At 38.6% G+C, this 18,640-nt stretch overlaps 1 protein-coding gene across 1 annotated transcript in view; it reads right to left on the bottom strand.

Moving 5' to 3' along the window:
* The window catches only part of LOC124721424 (kinesin-like protein KIF3B), a 153,247-nt gene that overhangs the window by 62,527 nt on the left and 72,080 nt on the right, over positions 1-18,640 (bottom strand). The window contains exon 10 of the mRNA XM_047246399.1: positions 4,777-4,967. Coding sequence (XP_047102355.1) covers positions 4,777-4,967 — 191 coding nt within the window. The remainder of the gene's footprint in view (positions 1-4,776; positions 4,968-18,640) is intronic.

Consider the following 18,640-nt stretch of genomic DNA (forward strand, 5'->3'; position numbering starts at 1 on the left):
TAACAGGACTGGTACAGTAGAGTGGTAGCTTTTCAGAGCAGGGAGATGTGCTGTCTTAAACTGTGTTACCTGAAGTGCTATGCCAATTACAGAATAAGTAGCCATTAGATGACGGAGATCGGTCAAATGGCAATAGTAGCTGTTACAGTTCCATTGAAGGAGCATTGGTGTCAGGTCTGAGAATGTGGCAAATGGGTAATATGGGTGTGATTACTTTGCTACCAGATCGAGGTCCACCAGACTGAGCAATCCGTTGTCTGTGTGCTTAGGCTCGACTGCTGCCTGTGAGGTGTGGACTATGACATGGCAGTTGCGAAATTGGAGACCATGTCAGTCAGATGAAGTTTTTCAAGCTTTTTTCTTGCATCTTGATAAGACAGGTGGTCAATTTTCTTTTCTGTCTTTAACACTGAGAATTACGGTCGATGGGGAGGGAGCGGTTCTGGACAGTTCAAACACTGAGGGGGTTGGTCACAAAGGCTGCCCTCGTGGGACACCCGTCCACATGCCCTACAGATAGCCTCATTAGAGCAGTGGGAGGAAATGTGTCCGAACCTTCGGCACCTAAAGCATCACATCTAAGGGGCAAAGTAAAGCCTGACATCACACCCATAAACCATACACTAGCCTTCTCAGGCAAAATGTTGCCATAGAAGGCTAGGAGAAAAGCTCAAGTGTCCACTCTATTATTCTTGGGTCCCTTCTGGATGTGGCAAACAAAATGGAGTCCACACTACGCCAGATTAGTGTGCAGCTCTTCATCACTTTGTAAGTGTTAGGTCCTGATGGAAGATAACACTTTGAATTTTATTGCGCTTGTTGTGAGGAGAAATGGTGACTGGTGTCTCACCTAACTTGACACAGGCCTAAAGGGCCTGTGATTGGTTGGTGTGTGATGTTTCGATCAGCAAAGATCCATTTCTCATCTTCTCTAGTGCCACAAACTCCCCAAACCAATCTTCAGTATTTTCAATGAAAAACACTGGCTTCACTGAAGTGAAACAGCCACCATCAGTGTCTGAACAAATCAAGAACTTGGCGCAAACTGTCCACTTCCATTTCTGCTTGCCTGGCTCTCATCTTGAGGCACAGTCAATGACAAAAATGCCGTAGGATTGTAAGCTTCTGCATTAAAGTAACTTTTCCTGACTGATGAGACAGCCGTGTTGGTATGGCCACCATTAAGTTTGTACTTTTCATTGTGGATCATCTGCCCCAATGACACTCACTCCGATTGGAGGCTCTTCTCATGGGTACCACCCCACCAAGGCCAAGGCCACCTGACACAGTAGCCATTGCGTGGAGTCCCAGTACCCTGAAGTGGACAGGCACCTACTCCTTGGCTGACATGGGGAGGTCATAGCTCAGGCATCGGCAGTTCAATCCCTGCGTTGTCAGGGGGCTATCACCAAGAGGGGTACATGACAACCCCACCACGACAGACAGTCTGTCACGATGGATTTCGGGTGCAGATGTAGATCCACTTGATTGGTAGGTGCAAAAGATAACAGCACACAGTGGGGAGTTAGTGCACCACAGTAAGGCGTCCTTGCCCAAATGGCCCACACTTCGGTAAAATTTGGAAAGTGGAGCCCAAACTCAAAAAGGGGACCAAAATTTAAAAAGTAAAAAAATGGGGAGGAGGATGGGGGGGGGGGGGGGGGGGGGGAAGAGTTAAAAATAAAAACGAGAAAAGTGCAAAAACCTTCAAAAGTCCGAAAACAGTCACAAGACGGGGGAGAGGGGGACCTTGATTAGTTGCCTCTTATGACAGGCAAGGAAGGGCTGTGAGTCTATTCTAGCCCCTGACACTGCAGGGGTTATTTCCTGAGACACCCTGTATATATCAATGTGAATCATACTCCATGAACTGTCAATATAAATGTATCTTTGGTTTATGTCTACACTACTGTGAGCAGTAGTAGTGGGGATCCAGTGTTCTGCCATGGAAGAGAGTACCGTATTAACTCAAATCTAAGCCGCACTTTTTTCCCGGTTTTTGTAATCCAAAAAACCGCCTGCGGCTTAGAATCGAGTGCAAAGCAAGCGGAAGTAAAAATGTTGGTGGATGCCGCCACAACTTAGTTCTGCCGTCGAATATATGTAGCACTACACAGGCATGCTTTGTAGGCACAAAGATAAATACTGGCACCAAAACCTCTGCGTAAAAAAAAAAAAAAAAAAAAGGGTGGAAGACGAGCTTTTTTCCTCTGCGCCGAGTTTCGACCACTGCATTTTCATACGTTATCCGACGAAGTAAATACAAATTCCGTATTGTTCATCTTCGAATATAGCAGCATTTCAATGTACTACAAAAACCCGACTGGCAAGAATGTTAAGAATGTTTAGAATGTTTGTCAATATGGCCAACTCTACGTTCTGAATTTTTTCCTATCTGTGAGAAGAGATGGTTGCTAATAGGAACTTTTATAAATTGTGAATCACATGCAGTATTCTCGTCACCATAAGAATAATACGAATATAAACATTTTTCCATGTATTGTTTCGTGTTTGCTGCTATCTCATTTAAATCCTGCCTGCATAATAAACCACAAAACTAGAGTGAGACAACAGCAAACGCGGAAGAATATACATATCATGTCATGTTTATATTCGTATTATTATTATGCTAAACAGTGATACAGTCAGAAATGAAGCGAGGCAATTGACTAGATTTTTAAATCTAAGATGACTCTAATTTCTGTGCAGAATGTAATGTACTAAAGAGGCGCCTGCAAAGATTTTAAAACGGAGAAAAATTTTCGCTAAACTCTCGTTCAGAACATCTTCTATCATACGCAGTCTATTATTTGGTTCTTGTTGATCATTATCAAAGAAAGCAGCAGTGTAAGTAACAACAAGTAGCAGTCTCTTGCCATTGTTTCGCTAATGAGACGATTCCTCTCTCTCTCTCTTTTTTTTTTATTTATAAGCGGTGGTAGCGCGCACAAAAGCAAGCCATGCCGCGATCGGCGACAGGACGTAAACACGCAGTGTCAGAGTACGACAAACAATGCATGACACAGTACAGTAATGCATTTTCAGCCTAGAGTGATGTAAACACCTATAACAAAGAAAACTGCGCTTATCAGATCAAAGAAAAATAAGCAATCAATTCAAACCATATGAAGCACGTGAAAAAGGAAGGGTACCCATATAAATACGGACAGAGCGCCTGACGCATAGCAATGGCTACCTGGTAAAGCTTAACTGCTAAGCTTACGACTCGAACCAAACTACTGTAGCTGTATTGTCATTCATTCGGCCTAAATTGTCTCATATTACAGTGGACCAACTTTGTTTCGATTTGGAGGTGCGGCCTAAAACTTTTCTCTCCCCTTGAATTTCGAGTCTCAAATTTCAGGTGCGGCTTAGAGTCGGGAAATTTTTTTCCTTTATTTCGAGTCTCATTTTTCAGGTGCGGCTTAGATTCGAGTGCGGCTTAGACTCGAGTAAATACGGTAGTCAAAATGTAACCTGTCTCTGAAGTGTCCAAGTGATATATTGTTAATGTATCAAGAAATGTGGACATTGTTTCTTATGATTACTTAAAAGTGAAGAAAGCATGATAATGTTATTTTAATCTGATGCCTCATTTTGAGAAAGATACATTTAATATCAGTTTATGTTATTTTGAGAGCACAGTTAATCGGCATTATTGATGATTTTGCTAAATGAAGACAATTAACATATTGCCATTAAACACTTTCTGGACCCAGGGAATATCTTGGAGATGCCATGTCCCAATTTATATACAGAACAACAAGTTACAACAAAGACGACAACGATGACAATGATGATGACAACAGTGACTTGAGCATCAAACAAGAAGATGAGTAATCTTATAATTATGAACATTCCATAACAAACAGTGTTAACAAAACTTTTTTCTAGGTTCCTTGTACTGCAACTAAGTGAAACAATTCTATGGCAGGTAAACTTTCTGCAGCAGAACTATATTTGAATTTTATTTTGTCAAACATATAACAATATTTAGATTATATGCAGGACAGAGTGCCATGAGACCGCCCTCACCACTTTTTTATGTTTTAGATGGTAATGGGTGATAACTGAATTTACTGTCTGGAAATGAAGGGAAGTTCAACAAAAGTGTTGAAATAAACTAAATATGCTTTCCTCTGAGAAACTAGGGTAAAAACAGAGTGTAGTGTGGCAGAATTCACACACATACCTTTATTCTCTGCACTTCTGATAACACATTATGAAGATGAAACATTTGTTGTTATGTAGAATAGACTTAATCACATCAATCTGGATGCTCGAATCTGGTAGTGATATTTTTAGACAACTCTTGAAGTTGACAAAATTCAAGATGTACATTTCCAGTGTATGAGAAAAGCCTCTGGTGACACTTCTCAATAATCACCATGGGATTTAAGTTTTAGATTAGTCTACTACTGCAAGGTACCTACACAGATAAAGTATTTTTCCCAACCACCACTGTAAGAGTGTGTGGAGGGTATGATATTGCACAAATGTGGCAATGAACTGTAAATGAGAGTCCAACCTCCATCTTCAACTATCATGTTAACATGCCAAGGGCCTACAAAGAGGTGTTCAGTGGTGCACTGCATTTACATGTCACAAGCATGAGTAAGGCAAAAAATGAGTAAACATGTTGAGGCAGATGAACGATTATGGAGAAAATGTAAAACAGTTACAGATGGTAATAATTGTTACTGATCAGTCTTTAATTATCAAGAAGGTGCCACTGTGTAATAGAACAATATATAAATAAAACTCATCCCAACATACCTTGAGTCGAGCTATTTCCATTTGATATTCACGCAGCAGGGCATCTTTAGGATCTTCATTAATTCTGGGCTGATTCTTAATGTTTTTGGCACGATTGGCATATCTCAGTGTTGTAAGTGTTTCATCATAATTGTAACTAGCTGGGCCTATATTTGCCACCATCAAGGTTTTAGAATTTCCACCAAGAGAATCTGAAACATATTCACATAAACATAAAATTTAGAGCAGAAAAAAACCAATTATCATGCACAAAAAGCATTTTCATACAGACCTACAACAATATTGGCTATGATGCTGCACTGATCGTGATCAACTAATGCCTGCCAACCCACTGTCACTCACTCACTCACTCCCTAACAAACAAACAAACATGCACACACGTGGTCAGTCTGTGAATAACAATGTACATATGACTCTGGAGAAGTGTAAAAGCAGAAAAATCTTCCTAATGTGATTATGAAGTTCTATAGCATGAAACCAAAATAAATACAAACTGTTTCGCACAATCTTTCATCCTTTGAGAAGAGAAGGAAACTTGTGCACTTTGAATCAATAAAACTGTGAAATGTATTTCCACCAGCACATTCATCTTTGCAACTTAACTGAGATGAAATACTGTTGATTTTATTAATGCATTGGCAACACCATTGACCTAACCACTGAATTTATCACTATTCTTTATTGCTTTACATGTTATTGAAATCACTTCAATATCTGTTATGCAAAGAATCTTATGAATGGAGAAATCAGTCTCACCTCTCTAATACCTTAAACTTCATTAACTTAAATCATGATGATGATGGTTTTGAGGCACATGGTTGCCAAGTGTCTTAACAGAATATTAACTAAAGGCTTAGTGAGAATAAAGTATTTCCTCAGAAGCAATTTCCTTGAAACAATGACCCATGACCCATGGATACACACGAGAGACTTGAAAGACAGTCTTGCAATGACAACCCGGAGCATGGTTACTTATCAATATATTAAAATAGACAGTAACATTGCACACGGGGGTGCGCATTTCTACATGCATATTTTATTCCCTTACCTCACGCTTTTATAAAACTGTAAATAATGGCCTCATTCTGACAACACACTAAATCATGTGCCGCAGTACTGAAGTTAAACAAATTTGAGAAAATATTGGGCAGTACTGGGAAATCATTCGGACAGGGTTGTAGAAAGTTTTTTTAAATGGAGATATTTTCTTAGTGGATCCATTAACAAGAAACAGAATTTTAGATGGTAAACAGACACCTATGAAGCCCAGTTTATCTTGAATGAGTGTTTGCCAGTGAGCACAGATAATTTTGGAAGCAGAGATGTTACAATTCCCCAGGGTACCACACCTGCCAAAGTGCACAAAGCAAACAGTGATGAGATAATAGCATTATAAGAAAATGAACAGCCTGAAAGGACAGTTTCCATAAATTCTGCCTCAGTTGTGTCCCTTATAAAAGTGGAAACTGGAAAGAAACTTCAGCACCTGTATAAGGCAGATCAGGAAGTATCTTTCCCTATTCTAGCTGAATTCGCAACTTTGTTTGAAGAAAATAAACAATTTCTGGCAGAACTAAGAAAGAACCATTCTGATAAAAAGCCCATGTGCACCAGATCTGTTGCACAGCAACCGATGTATAATTTACATTCTACCCTCGCCCCCCCCCCCCCCACCCCCCACCAACAATTAGCGGTCTAGACTGAGATCAAATTTTATCATGAGTCTTAGGTGGCAAATAGCATTAGTATTTTCTATGTCACTATTTTTTAGCTATATTGCTAAGTCTGTTGTGCCTTTGCTTCAATCAGGCCCTGACTAGTTAAGATATAGGCATGTTATTTTGATATAACCACTGCCTGGACAGAACTTCTACCCAATGCATTGCTGCTATTGGCAACAGCCTACTCTGTGCAGACATCTGGCCTTCATCAAACAATGCCAGCCACACAGCTGATGCTGCTTCTCCACTGTGCACCACTCCATTTTATTGGGGTTTACCTCAATTCCCCACAACAAGCATGCATGTCCCTGTGCTACTAATGGGTCATTACTTTTACATTTGCATGATAAATGCTCCCCATTATCCCACATCTACTTATTTCTTTACATTTTATCATCTGCCTCTACTAGTGAATGGCTTTTTCATATGTTGGCATTATTTTGCTATGTTGAGACACTGTTGTTACATAATTTTCACCACTGTCTGGTATGGTGAAGTTATGTTCCACATTTATGAATTTGAAAGCTTGCTTTACAGAAAGTGCAGATCACACGCCAGTTTTGCAGAGTAGGCTGCTTTGTTGTTTTGAAGCACTCTGCAGAGATATCATCCCACACACTGCCAAACTGAACCACCTATTGTTCAACTGCCACTGAATAAGCACAACACAGCACTGTTCCATGCGCCCATTCACTAAATAGACATTGGTGACACATTTCAGAATCTTTTTATAGGTTCTGTTTCTTCTTGGAACATACTGAAGACAGTTTGTCTCAGACACTACAAATTCAATTGGTCCCTGACTGATAGTCAAATTAATAACAACTTTTGTTCTACTACATAAGAATTAGCTAGTTGTATGCCATTCCATACACCATTCTGGTTATACTCTTGTGTTCCAATCGTAATTTCACCCCCCACAGATACCAGGTAATGCTAGCTAACAGTGGTCTTCCATTCAAAGCATTCCATTGCTATATCCTGGGAGATGAATTCCCGTTCTCCACACAGTTGAAAGAAACTTTGGATACTACTACCAATCCATTGATGTTATTCATTCTGGGATTTAACTTCTCTCTCAGTACACAATCTGCTTTATCATTTCTTCTGGATATTAACAACACTGAATTGTTTAAGTCCTTGGACTAGTTGATGACACAGGCACATCAACAAATCTCAGTATATCAAGTTACCACCCACATTACAGTATTCTAGCATATTCTACTTAACATAACCGTTCCAACAGTAACTTCTGTCCTGCTTGCTATTCTAACACTGAGCACGAAAGTATATTGCTGTCTCACACAGTAGTAGAATGTGTACAGCCACTCCAGCTGATCGTGTGCCTTGGCCAAATTCTTGTCGACTGTAATGACGTGAAATGTAAAAGTTAAAGATGACTTATTTTTGCACTGTCATGAACTCTAATTTTGTAATCTCGAATGGTTCAAATGGCTCTAAGCACTATGGGACTTAACATCTGAGGTCATCAGTCCCCTGGACTTAGAACTACTTAAACCTAACTAACCTAAGGACATCACACACATCCATGCCCGAGGCAGGATTCAAACCTGTGACCATAGCAGTCACGTGGTTCTGGACTAAAGCGCCTAGAACCGCTCGACCACAGCAGCCGGCTTTGTAATATCACCTACGATTTTTTTCCTTCAGTTAAAACTATTACTATTCTGTATTTGTCATATGAATTGCTTGCTTTTGCCACTGTTTCAATTAATAGCCATTTATGATTGGCCTCATTTGTTCATTTGATGTTTTGCCATGAGCTATTTTTACAGTCTTTCTATTCAGTTTAACTGAAATTAATTAAATTATTGTTGTGATCGTCGAACTGAGTCAATGAAATCACCCATCAGGTGTTTATTGTAAATGATTTATTATTTTTTTATAAGATGCATTAAAGCAATGAGAAGTGTCACATTTTGCAATTGTCATTTTAGACTTTTGTTACTTAAATCTAATTTCATACATCATTCTGGTCAATGCTCAAAAAGATTTAATCAATTAACAGACTTCGTACCTTCTGCACACTGCTATATTTTCAGTTTTGCAACTTCTCTTTGATCAATTAAATAGTTAAAACATCACTTAGAGAATGTAATCAATGGTGCTACCAAACTCTAAATACAGTTTACTTGTAATGCTTCCCGATTACATTTAAAACAAACTATTGTGTTCCAAAATTCTGTTCCATGACTTCAGACTGCCTTATCATCATGTAAACCAATTGGTGTCACCGAGATGGTTACCAGGTCACTGTTAAGGACATTGGATACTGCGTGCCGATGCTGTCTTAAAAAACCGCCTGCAGTCTGACGAGAAGGCCTTCCAATGTCACAAAATCCCTATTCTCTTACAAATTGCACTTGGTCTGTAACATCCTTTAATAATGCTGGAAGTCAATCATTCAGTTCCTTTAGCCATCTTAAGAACCAACATGTAGCAATAAATTTTACATTATGACCTAATCCTTGTATGACTGTTTCAGATGCTTGTATTCCTTAAAGCTGTCTCTGAAACCAGGTTTGTCTAACTTTGTAATGCAACCACCATCTCAGTCCTGTGCTGAGAACTGTAGTCACCGCACAGTGATATAACAATTACACTCACATTCCAAGATTTGAATTGTTAAATGAAAATCATATATTGTCAATCCCACAGCTGACATCCATTGAGACTGTTGAATTCACCTGTGTTGCAGTCTTTCAGAGAGTGGGGAGGAGGCGTATGAGGTGCTCCCAGCTCCTGAACGCAAGTAATTTTTATAACTTAAATTTTACAAAGATGCCGCCTTTTCGTATGTTGCCCTTCAGCAGATTCAACAAAAATTGGTTCATGCTGGACTAAATCATCAGCAAAACCACCTTGCCAATCAAATCACATTGCAGGGTCACCAGACTTTTGAGATTGAGGGCTCTTGGAGCCACGATCGAGAAACATCTGTTTTGTTCTGAGATGCCACCTAGAGCAGATGATAAACGGCTTAGTTTCTTTAGCCTGGCATTTTCCCTTCTCCTCTAAGAGGTTACGGGAGTGAAAGATGTGCTGTAGGTGGTGGTGGTGGTGGTGGCAGCGGCGGTGGTGATCCAGATGTCAGTAGTTGTGAAGTGGTCATTGGAATCTTGCATGTTGTGCTCTGTTGCATGTCATGCCACTGGGTGGTCCACCTCATTTTTTGCAACAGTTTGGCAGTGGCCATTCATTCAAGTTGACATCTAAGGTAACTGTACCTCTTGTTTGTGTACCTATCAACAACACAGTGCTTCTGCCTTTAGGTGAGTTGTCTCATTTATTCCAATATAATTCAAAATTCTCAACAGAACTTTTCATACATCATTATTATATTCCATTGCAGTATAGGAGCCATTAATCACGAGTGGTTTTCTTCTACCATGTCTTGTTCAAATGTGTTGTACAGTGGATGGAGAAGTACAATTACCTCCCACTTTGGCAGCATATATATCTAGTTTCATTTCAGAGTAATCTTCATTGGTTACCACTAACCTCCGCCTATCTGATGGTTTCATGCTGTGTTTCTTTGAATTACAACAGTTTTTGGGCATGGATTTCATCTTGTGTCATCATGATGCTTTGTGCATCTGTCTTTGTAGCTGAGTGTTGTTACCGCAGTTTGGCAGGGGTCTCTGTTGGAACTGATTTAGAAGTAGCTGCATGCTTAGTAGCATGGGTATTATTGGATGTACGTTTAATGTATAGGAGTTTGTGCCAAAATCTGTTGGCTGTGTTTTCATGACAGCATTAACTTTTACTACAGCTTTTCTGAGTGGCAGCAAAGACAGTTGAGAAAACATGAGGTTGCAGGGCCTTACATTCTTCTTTTGCTTCTGTATAGAAAATTCTCTCTGTCACTTTCCTTCCCTGAATTTTATTTTCATCTAAAAACACCAGGAAATTCCTGGTTGATTACCCAAGATGTTTACACAGAAGTCTAGCACCGAATACCATGACTGCTTCATAGGCATCTTTCTTATATTTGCCACACACATAGCCTTTCCATTGTAACTTACTGTGGTGTGAGCAATCTTTGATATTTAGAGCACCAGATTGGATTGGGTACATAAGGTCTTACTGCCAGTCAAATAAATGCAGCCTTGATGTGTTCTGAAAGTAAAGGCGAGTTGAAAATTAGAAAGAAAGTGGCACTCTTCAGCAGGTCACCATTCACTCTCCTCATTATGTTTCGAACTTCTGTTATGCCTTCCATTTTCCACTCTTGGGCGATTTAATTTCAAATCATACAGGTCAAGAGTGAATGTGTCATCACTATTTCAAAGTTTGCTGAAAAAAACATATGTTGAAGTTCCACATGATACCTATCCAAAACTACAATATTTTTGATTTTCTGATAATTTGTTAAAACACTACAGACCTCTCCAACTGAGAGTATTTGTGAAAATGTCATAACGAAAGCGAAAATGGAAAAATTATAATAAGGAGACCAAAAGTGATTGAGATCTGTTTGCTAACTGTCAGCTATGACATCCATACATGAAATTCGTAAACTGTCAAAATATTCGTACATAAAGATGAGAGAATCTGAAATCTTTTGGTTATTTAGAAAGTATTTTCTACAAAACCCGCATTCTAAATCTTCTAAAAATTTCATGGGATGTTAGTTGGTGTTTGTACTTAGGGAATGTACAATCAGAGTGGGCAATACTTGTTTGTACAAAAGGTGAGATTTTTTTTTTTACGTAGATGTAGCTCTACTCTCTAGGTGAAAAAATCATGGACACTTGAATATTTAAATTAAGCATTGATTTTAAGTAAATGTTGTGCAAAACTGGTATCTCTCAATCAAACTAATTACTTCACAACATTATGAGTGAGGGGTAAACAAGTCATAATTTTGTTCGAAAGCATTTGTAACAAAAATGATATATATAGAATGTTTGTACCCATTTTTCTTTTTATGATATTATTCACAAAATTATCATCATCTTCTGTCATGATTTTACTTCGTCATGACTTTCCATGAATTAAAATTGCCTACAATGTAACAATCAACACTGCACTATTGAAAATATTTCATTGGTTTTTTCATCTGCTTCTCATTGAACTTGAGTAACTGAGCTGAATTTGCACACGGACAAGGATGATCCAACAAGAGCAGTACTTGGGACTGCACATTGATCTTTGGATGATGGCCATTTGATATCATTAGCAAGACCATGATGTGTCATAATAAAGGAGACTGTTATATCTGCAGCTCATGAGAAGACCTATTAACTGCTCCACCCACCACTGATTGCCATACACACAAGAAATGAAGTAGCTCACTACAAAGTCTCCTAATATATACAGTGGTCTCTGCATTTCACATACAGTAACAGGCTGCATTTCATGGAGAACTGTTCTTGCAATGTATGTGCCACTCTAGGATGCAACCTATTAGTGACTTGATTGAATTTCTACCACAGGTGTTGTATCAGAACACTCTTCTCTCCGTTTTAAACGTGATTCCCTTAACATACTTTCATTTAAAATTAAAAGTTTCATGTTTGTTACTAATGTTAATATGATGTGTACAAATCCAGTAGCATCTCTTATGGCATCAACAGCTATATGCTGGAGATTAAATCTTGTTGCAAGATGTTTACAGAGATCTCCTCTCCCATCATATGCACTTTCTCCATGACCTGTTGTTGAAAATATTCATTTTTTGTCTTAATTCCTGTACTACAGTGTTGACCACGCTCATAAAGCTGAAAACTGTTTTTAAAATGAAATGCTGCACCATAAATTACATACACATTTAGGAAATGCATGGCTTCTTGATGCTTTGTCATCAACCAACAAACTGGCAGCGTGACATGCATGTGCACTGTTATGAACGAGATCACTGAAAATAGCAAAACACTGTGATGTTCTTAGGAAGTAAACAACACATGTGAATATTGATGCCTGTGATGTATGCCAGTGGTAACTTTGAATTTCATTCTGCAAAGCAACAGACCAGTTCTCAGCAAAGTCGAAATGAAGAACTAATGAGATTTGTTCTGGAGGGTTTGATCATCACGCGAGTGTTACGAAAATGCTTCAGGAACTCGGGTGGGAGTCTCTAGAGGAAAGGAGGCATTCTTTTCATGAATCGCTACTGAGGAAATTTGGAGAACCACCATTTGAGGCTGACTGCAGTACAATTTTACTGCCGTCACCTTATATTTCGCGGAAAGACCACAAAGATAAGATAAGAGAGATTAGGGCTCATACAGAAGCATATAGGCAATCATTTTTCCCTCGTTCTGTTTGGGAGTGGAACAGGGAGAGAAGATGCTAGTTGTGGTACGAGGTACCCTCCGCCACACACCGTATGGTGGATTGCGGAGTATGTATGTAGATGTAGATGTCAATCTTCTGAGATGTGGCTGATTTCACTTCTGCTATGGCTTGCCTCTGAATCCTCCGGACATGATGGTGTGCTATTCCTTTCATGACCCAATGCCTAACCTCTGTAACAAACTTCTCTGGCTCTATCATCTTCTTCACCAACTCTCCTCCCTCCCACAATGCATAGGTTATGTCATTGTCAGTATCCTTATGGTGTAATGCTTCAATAGTCATCACTTCAGCACCACGACATGTTGCACACTTCTGCAACCAACATTTCTCTTACAGCTCTTGACATATACACAAACGCATCAGGTCTATCTCTGTGCACTTCTTTCCTGCGACACTGCTTATGGCGAAACAAACAAGTTTCAAATTAGTGCAGAAAATACATGTGCATACTTCCTTCACAGATTGTAATTTGACCCATTTTGTCCGTAAGGAGTAGAATTTTGGGAGAGTAATTTTTAAATTCAGGTTCTCCATTTCAATTAGAAGATATGCTTCTCTTATTGATCTTGTCATTTATCTTTTTAACTTTTTCATCATTCTCACTAACAGAGATAACATCAGCCTGGTTAGGACTTTGCCTACTGCAAACTTTGTCATCACTTAAGTAATATTGCAGAGCAACAGTAAGCATATCATCTTGCAACGGATGCCCACAGTGAGAACCTGGGCATGCCCAAATACGTTTCTCGTTCTTTATTTTATGAGCTTTTGAAATCAAATAATGTGAGGAAGTGGCTATGTATTTCTGTATCTGCTGCTTAGAGCAGCTATCTGGTATCAGTGTCAGTAACTGTACCTTGTCAGTGTAGGTGGCTACTGAGTTAGCAGTATTCAGGTTTTGAAACCACACATCACATTTCATGTACATATCACTATCTTCAGGTTCTGCACCAAGTGCATCTACATTATATACTTCACAAAGTTTTGAAGATGTTGCTTGTGTAAAACTTTTTTCAGTTTCTTCCACTTTTCTTTTTACATATTGTTTTCTTCTTGGGCTTCTTACCTTTCCTGGATGTTTAAGGGGTGATATAGAAGGGACTACAGCAGAAATGCTAACATTCAATGCAACAACTTCACACCCAGGAATATTAACATATGCACTACCTTCTTCAGTTTCACATTTGGGTGATGGTGATCGTTCAGGTGGGTTGTCAATAAATTTCTCTAGTAGTGAGTGTAGCAATTCCTGCACAATGGATGTGATGCTAATACCGTTACTTGAGGATCAAGATAATTCTGCAGTACCTCTGACGGTGTTCCAACAACTCTTAAGTGTATTACACTTATCTTAAACATCACCTTCTTGTGTCTTTTTTCATAGTCCACACACCTCACTCTTTTACTATTGTATTTCCTCGCCTGACATTGTTGTAACAAAAAGTTCAAACCATACACAAAACTCAAAGGAGAAGAGTTTATGTGCAAGTTCTCACTCGTTTGTTATAAACAGAAGAGCACTAGAAATAGTGTTGCCAACATGGATATTTTACACTAGAAATTCAGTGATGTGAAATATCCAAAATGTTGAAAAATTTTTAACACTGTACACAGTAAAATATTGCCCACTGTGTTTGCACTGGCTACTAACATATTAACCAAACAATATTTTGTGTAATTTTCAAAAGTTTTCAGATGGAGTTTTCCAGTAAATAATTTGTAAAAGCTCATAAAAATGCATTTTTTATAATAAATATTTACATAATACAGATAGCTGGAGCAGAGAAGATACTATTTATAATTACATCAGTAGTATCTGTTAACATGACAGGGAACACAGTGTTCTGTAACTTTTAAAGAAAACTGGAAAAATGAACTTAAATTTCTTATTTTTGTCTTAAATTTGTAAGTTAAAGGAAGTCCATAAGTGTGCAGGTGTCAAATTTCGATACACTAAGAGGGAGCTTTAACGCAAAATATATGCCAAGTCTCCAATCCATTAGGTTTATTAGTTATATTTTTTTGTTCTCTGCTGTTTCAGAGTTATTTACAAAATATACATTTTTCAAAGGGCAGTAGCATTTACAAAAATCAAGATAAAACAAAAATTCTTTATTTCTCAACACTTGTGATATAGAGGTCTAACACCTATTTTTTCCACAGAAATTCATGACCACGAGTTGACAAGACTCGTATGACTTGAGATGGAATCACCCTCTTCTTGAAGTTCAGCATTACACATATCCACAATGTCTCTACAACTTATTACATCCTTTCTGAAATTTAAAGTACTGCGTTTTTCTACTGACGGAGCATTTTGACCAAAATTGTAAGCATGCAAAAAAGTCTGTTCACTGGGCGAAACTTAACAGTTTCAATCAAAAGCATATCACTGCAAAGTCAGTTGGTTGATTTCATTACAGTTCCACTTATACATCCCAGTGTTTTCTTGATGAAGGGGGCTACTTTCTCCAAAGGCCCCTCTCCTCTCTCTGTTACAACAAAGACTATCTGACTGTGTCGTGGCCTGTTACAATAATCAAGATTCAATTTTCCTTCAGGATTTACAGGGAGATTTTTGTGTTGAGTCAATTTAGTTGTGTGGGTATCTGTGATCTCTTAATGGCTCACTCATAATATTGAGAGATTTCTGTGTGTCTTTGGGAGGCTTCATGCTGTTTCTGTGAACAGCTATGGGTCTATACAGTCCACCCACACCCTCTGGCAGCGTAGTTCTTATACAACTGAGTTGCAAATGGATCTCCAGAGGTTGCCCACTAACAGTTGTTTTAGCTTAGGGGCCATTCATCCAATCAGTATTCAATAGAATTTGGAACACACATAAAGATAAATATTACACTAGCTATTCTGTTACTTTTATATTACTTTTTAACTTTATAATTGTAAATCATTCTATTATTTGTAACAATAAATAAATAAAAATAAAAACCCCATGTACCAGCATACTAAGGTGTGGTGTGAACTGAACAGGAAATATATGAACAACAATTGTGGAGTGTACATGAAACCAATACGTATCCAACAAACAGTGATAATTAGAAATTTGTCAAAGAGCTGAAGAACACAGCAAAAGTAGTGAAATGTGACAAACATATATTGTTGTAAATTACAATTTGCTTTTGAATTTTAAAATATTAATGGTTCTTTGAACATCAGAGAAAGGAAATGGACTTTATAATTATAGTGGAGTTACATTTTCAATTAGCATGGATACTATGTTGAAAAATAACAACAGTCCTGAATTCTATGCAGTACACATGCATTTACATCCAGAATAAAGAGGACATTTACTACCAAAACATTACAAGGAGTAGAATTGACTACTGTATTTTTTGGCACGATGCAACACAATTTTGACAAAAATCAATGGAGCTATTTCATGATTAAATAAAGATCTTACCACAGTGTCTAGTAAGAATGTGTACACTAATATAGTGCAGTACTGTTTCAAACAATACTTTTGTTAAGAGAAACATTAACAAATGCTAATTAGAACTTGTAAACAAGCTTTAGTGTCCAAATTTTTTTTAAGTAGACCTGGTAACTGAAAGATGTCTTTATAGAATAGTGCAGTCACAATCCTGTGAAAACAGCACGAGAAGAATCACATAGTCTAGATTGGTCATTTGTAGATTTTGACTTGCTTTATACGACAGATAATTTGATTATTTATGTAATACTTGCTGGTTCCAGTGGGACATTAGGAGGTATTATGGATTGTTATTGTAGACTGTGGCACACAATTTACAGGATAAATGGAGACAATTTGGTCATTTTGAATATCATTGTCGAGAGACTGATAATGACAGGAAAACCCTGCTGGAACCTGTCAGTGTTTTGTGCATCACTACAAAGCACCTGCAGATTTGGTATTTACATATGCTTTTACTAGTAATTAAACACAGGACAACCAAATGAATGCACAGATAGTGATCAAAAGATGGCATGAGCTATCAGCAAAACCATAAGAAACTTTGTAATTATGTTATCTCGTCCAGCTTATTAGTCAAACCAAGCACCAAGTTCACAATGGGTAATAAAAGGTATGGAAAGCTTCATTTTGTGGATGTATTGGTCTACAAGAGGGAGTATGAGACCCTGGAACATGGTGTTTGTAGAAAACCAACACACAAAAATTGATAGCTACATGTCGTGTCATCATCCATCATATCAGTGCACAGGTGTCACGATGTTGGCAAGGAGGGCTTACACCATCTCAGTTGCACAAGAACAGTAACACCTTAAGCTTGTGCTTAAGGAGAATGGTTATACTGCCACACAGATCTGTTGTGCTTTGGACCTTTGCCTGAACCGGTGAAGGATGTACATAGATCTGTTGCTTGTAGTATATCTTCAAAGACTGGAAGGATTTTAAAAAGATAAGATAAGAAGTTTGTTTTATCTGACAGTTAAGACTAAAGCACTCCTTTGCTCAGTTAAATGTGGTGTCACCGCCAGACACCACACTTGCTAGGTGGTAGCCTTTAAATCGGCCGCGGTCCGTTAGTATACGTTGGACCCGCGTGTCACCACTATCAGTGATTGCAGACCGAGCGCCGCCACACGGCAGGTCTAGAGAGACTTCCTAGCACTCGCCCCAGTTGTACAGCCGACTTTGCTAGCGATGGTTCACTGACAAATTACGCTCTCATTTGCCGAGACGATAGTTAGCATAGCCTTCAGCTACGTCATTTGCTACGACCTAGCAAGGCGCCATTACCAGTTACTATTGATGCTGTAAAACATGTACCGTCAAGAGCGATGTTCACCAATTATGGATTGAAGTTAAGTATTCCAGCAGCTACGTATTATTTTTGCTAGTCTCATATCCCTGACCTGTTCCAGACCTCACGCCAGCCTGCGTGAGCTTAAACGCGTGCCTTTTGGCTTCCTCCTAGTGGATTGGCTGTCTTGCCAGTCCACAACATTAAATATGGCCTAAGACAGATGAAGTCTTGTGTTTACAGACTCTTTTGCCATTGCAGGGAAACATATTGGCCAAGCAATTCACAGTGTTCACGGTAGATGTGTTGAGCACCATAGCCCCACACAATTACTACAACCTGAGGAATCTGTGGTGGCAAGAGCACCATCTAACCGAGGGACACTGAACGATGTATGATGAAAAGCAGATAGTTACTTGTGCATCTTGCTACTAGGATTGTGTCTTAAAGAAACTGTTTGAAATTAAGACTTGTGGATAATATAGACACAGAGTCTATCTTGTAAGTAAAGTGTGGAATCCTGTTTTATTTGATATTAAAAAACAACTGTCTTTGACTTTGCTGGCAGAGGTACATATTCTGCAGTGATTCATCATTTTTGTCTGCTTCCACCACCCAAGCACTGTACCTTCACTTTACATTATGAAGCAGCAGTGGTGATTTCTTGTGCAGGCACTTTTTGGTTCTCTGTGGCTCAAAGTGGCCACACCATTCATGGTAGGAATCAGTTCTGACAAGATTAGCAAACTGTGTTCCCACCTAAAGATGGTGGCCAGATGGACCACTGAAATAGTGTGTCCAGATGATTGAATGACTGAGTCGCATTTTTGAGAAAAGTTAGGTGTGATTTTGAAGCTCTTCAAATTTAGGGGCAACTCTTATTTATGACTTTCAATATGATATAAACAGCATAAACATTTTTACACATTTTGTTGCAACACAAAAATGCTCAACTCGTAATTACTCATGCAACACTTGCATCCATGATGGATTTCCCCTCCGAGTGTTAGTAAATTTGTATTTCAGTCCACGTTAAACAAATTACATCTCAACTTAATGTGCTGAAAGCATTGCCCT

This window comes from Schistocerca piceifrons, chromosome X (genome assembly GCF_021461385.2).
Source record: "Schistocerca piceifrons isolate TAMUIC-IGC-003096 chromosome X, iqSchPice1.1, whole genome shotgun sequence".
Lineage (NCBI taxonomy): Eukaryota > Metazoa > Arthropoda > Insecta > Orthoptera > Acrididae > Schistocerca > Schistocerca piceifrons.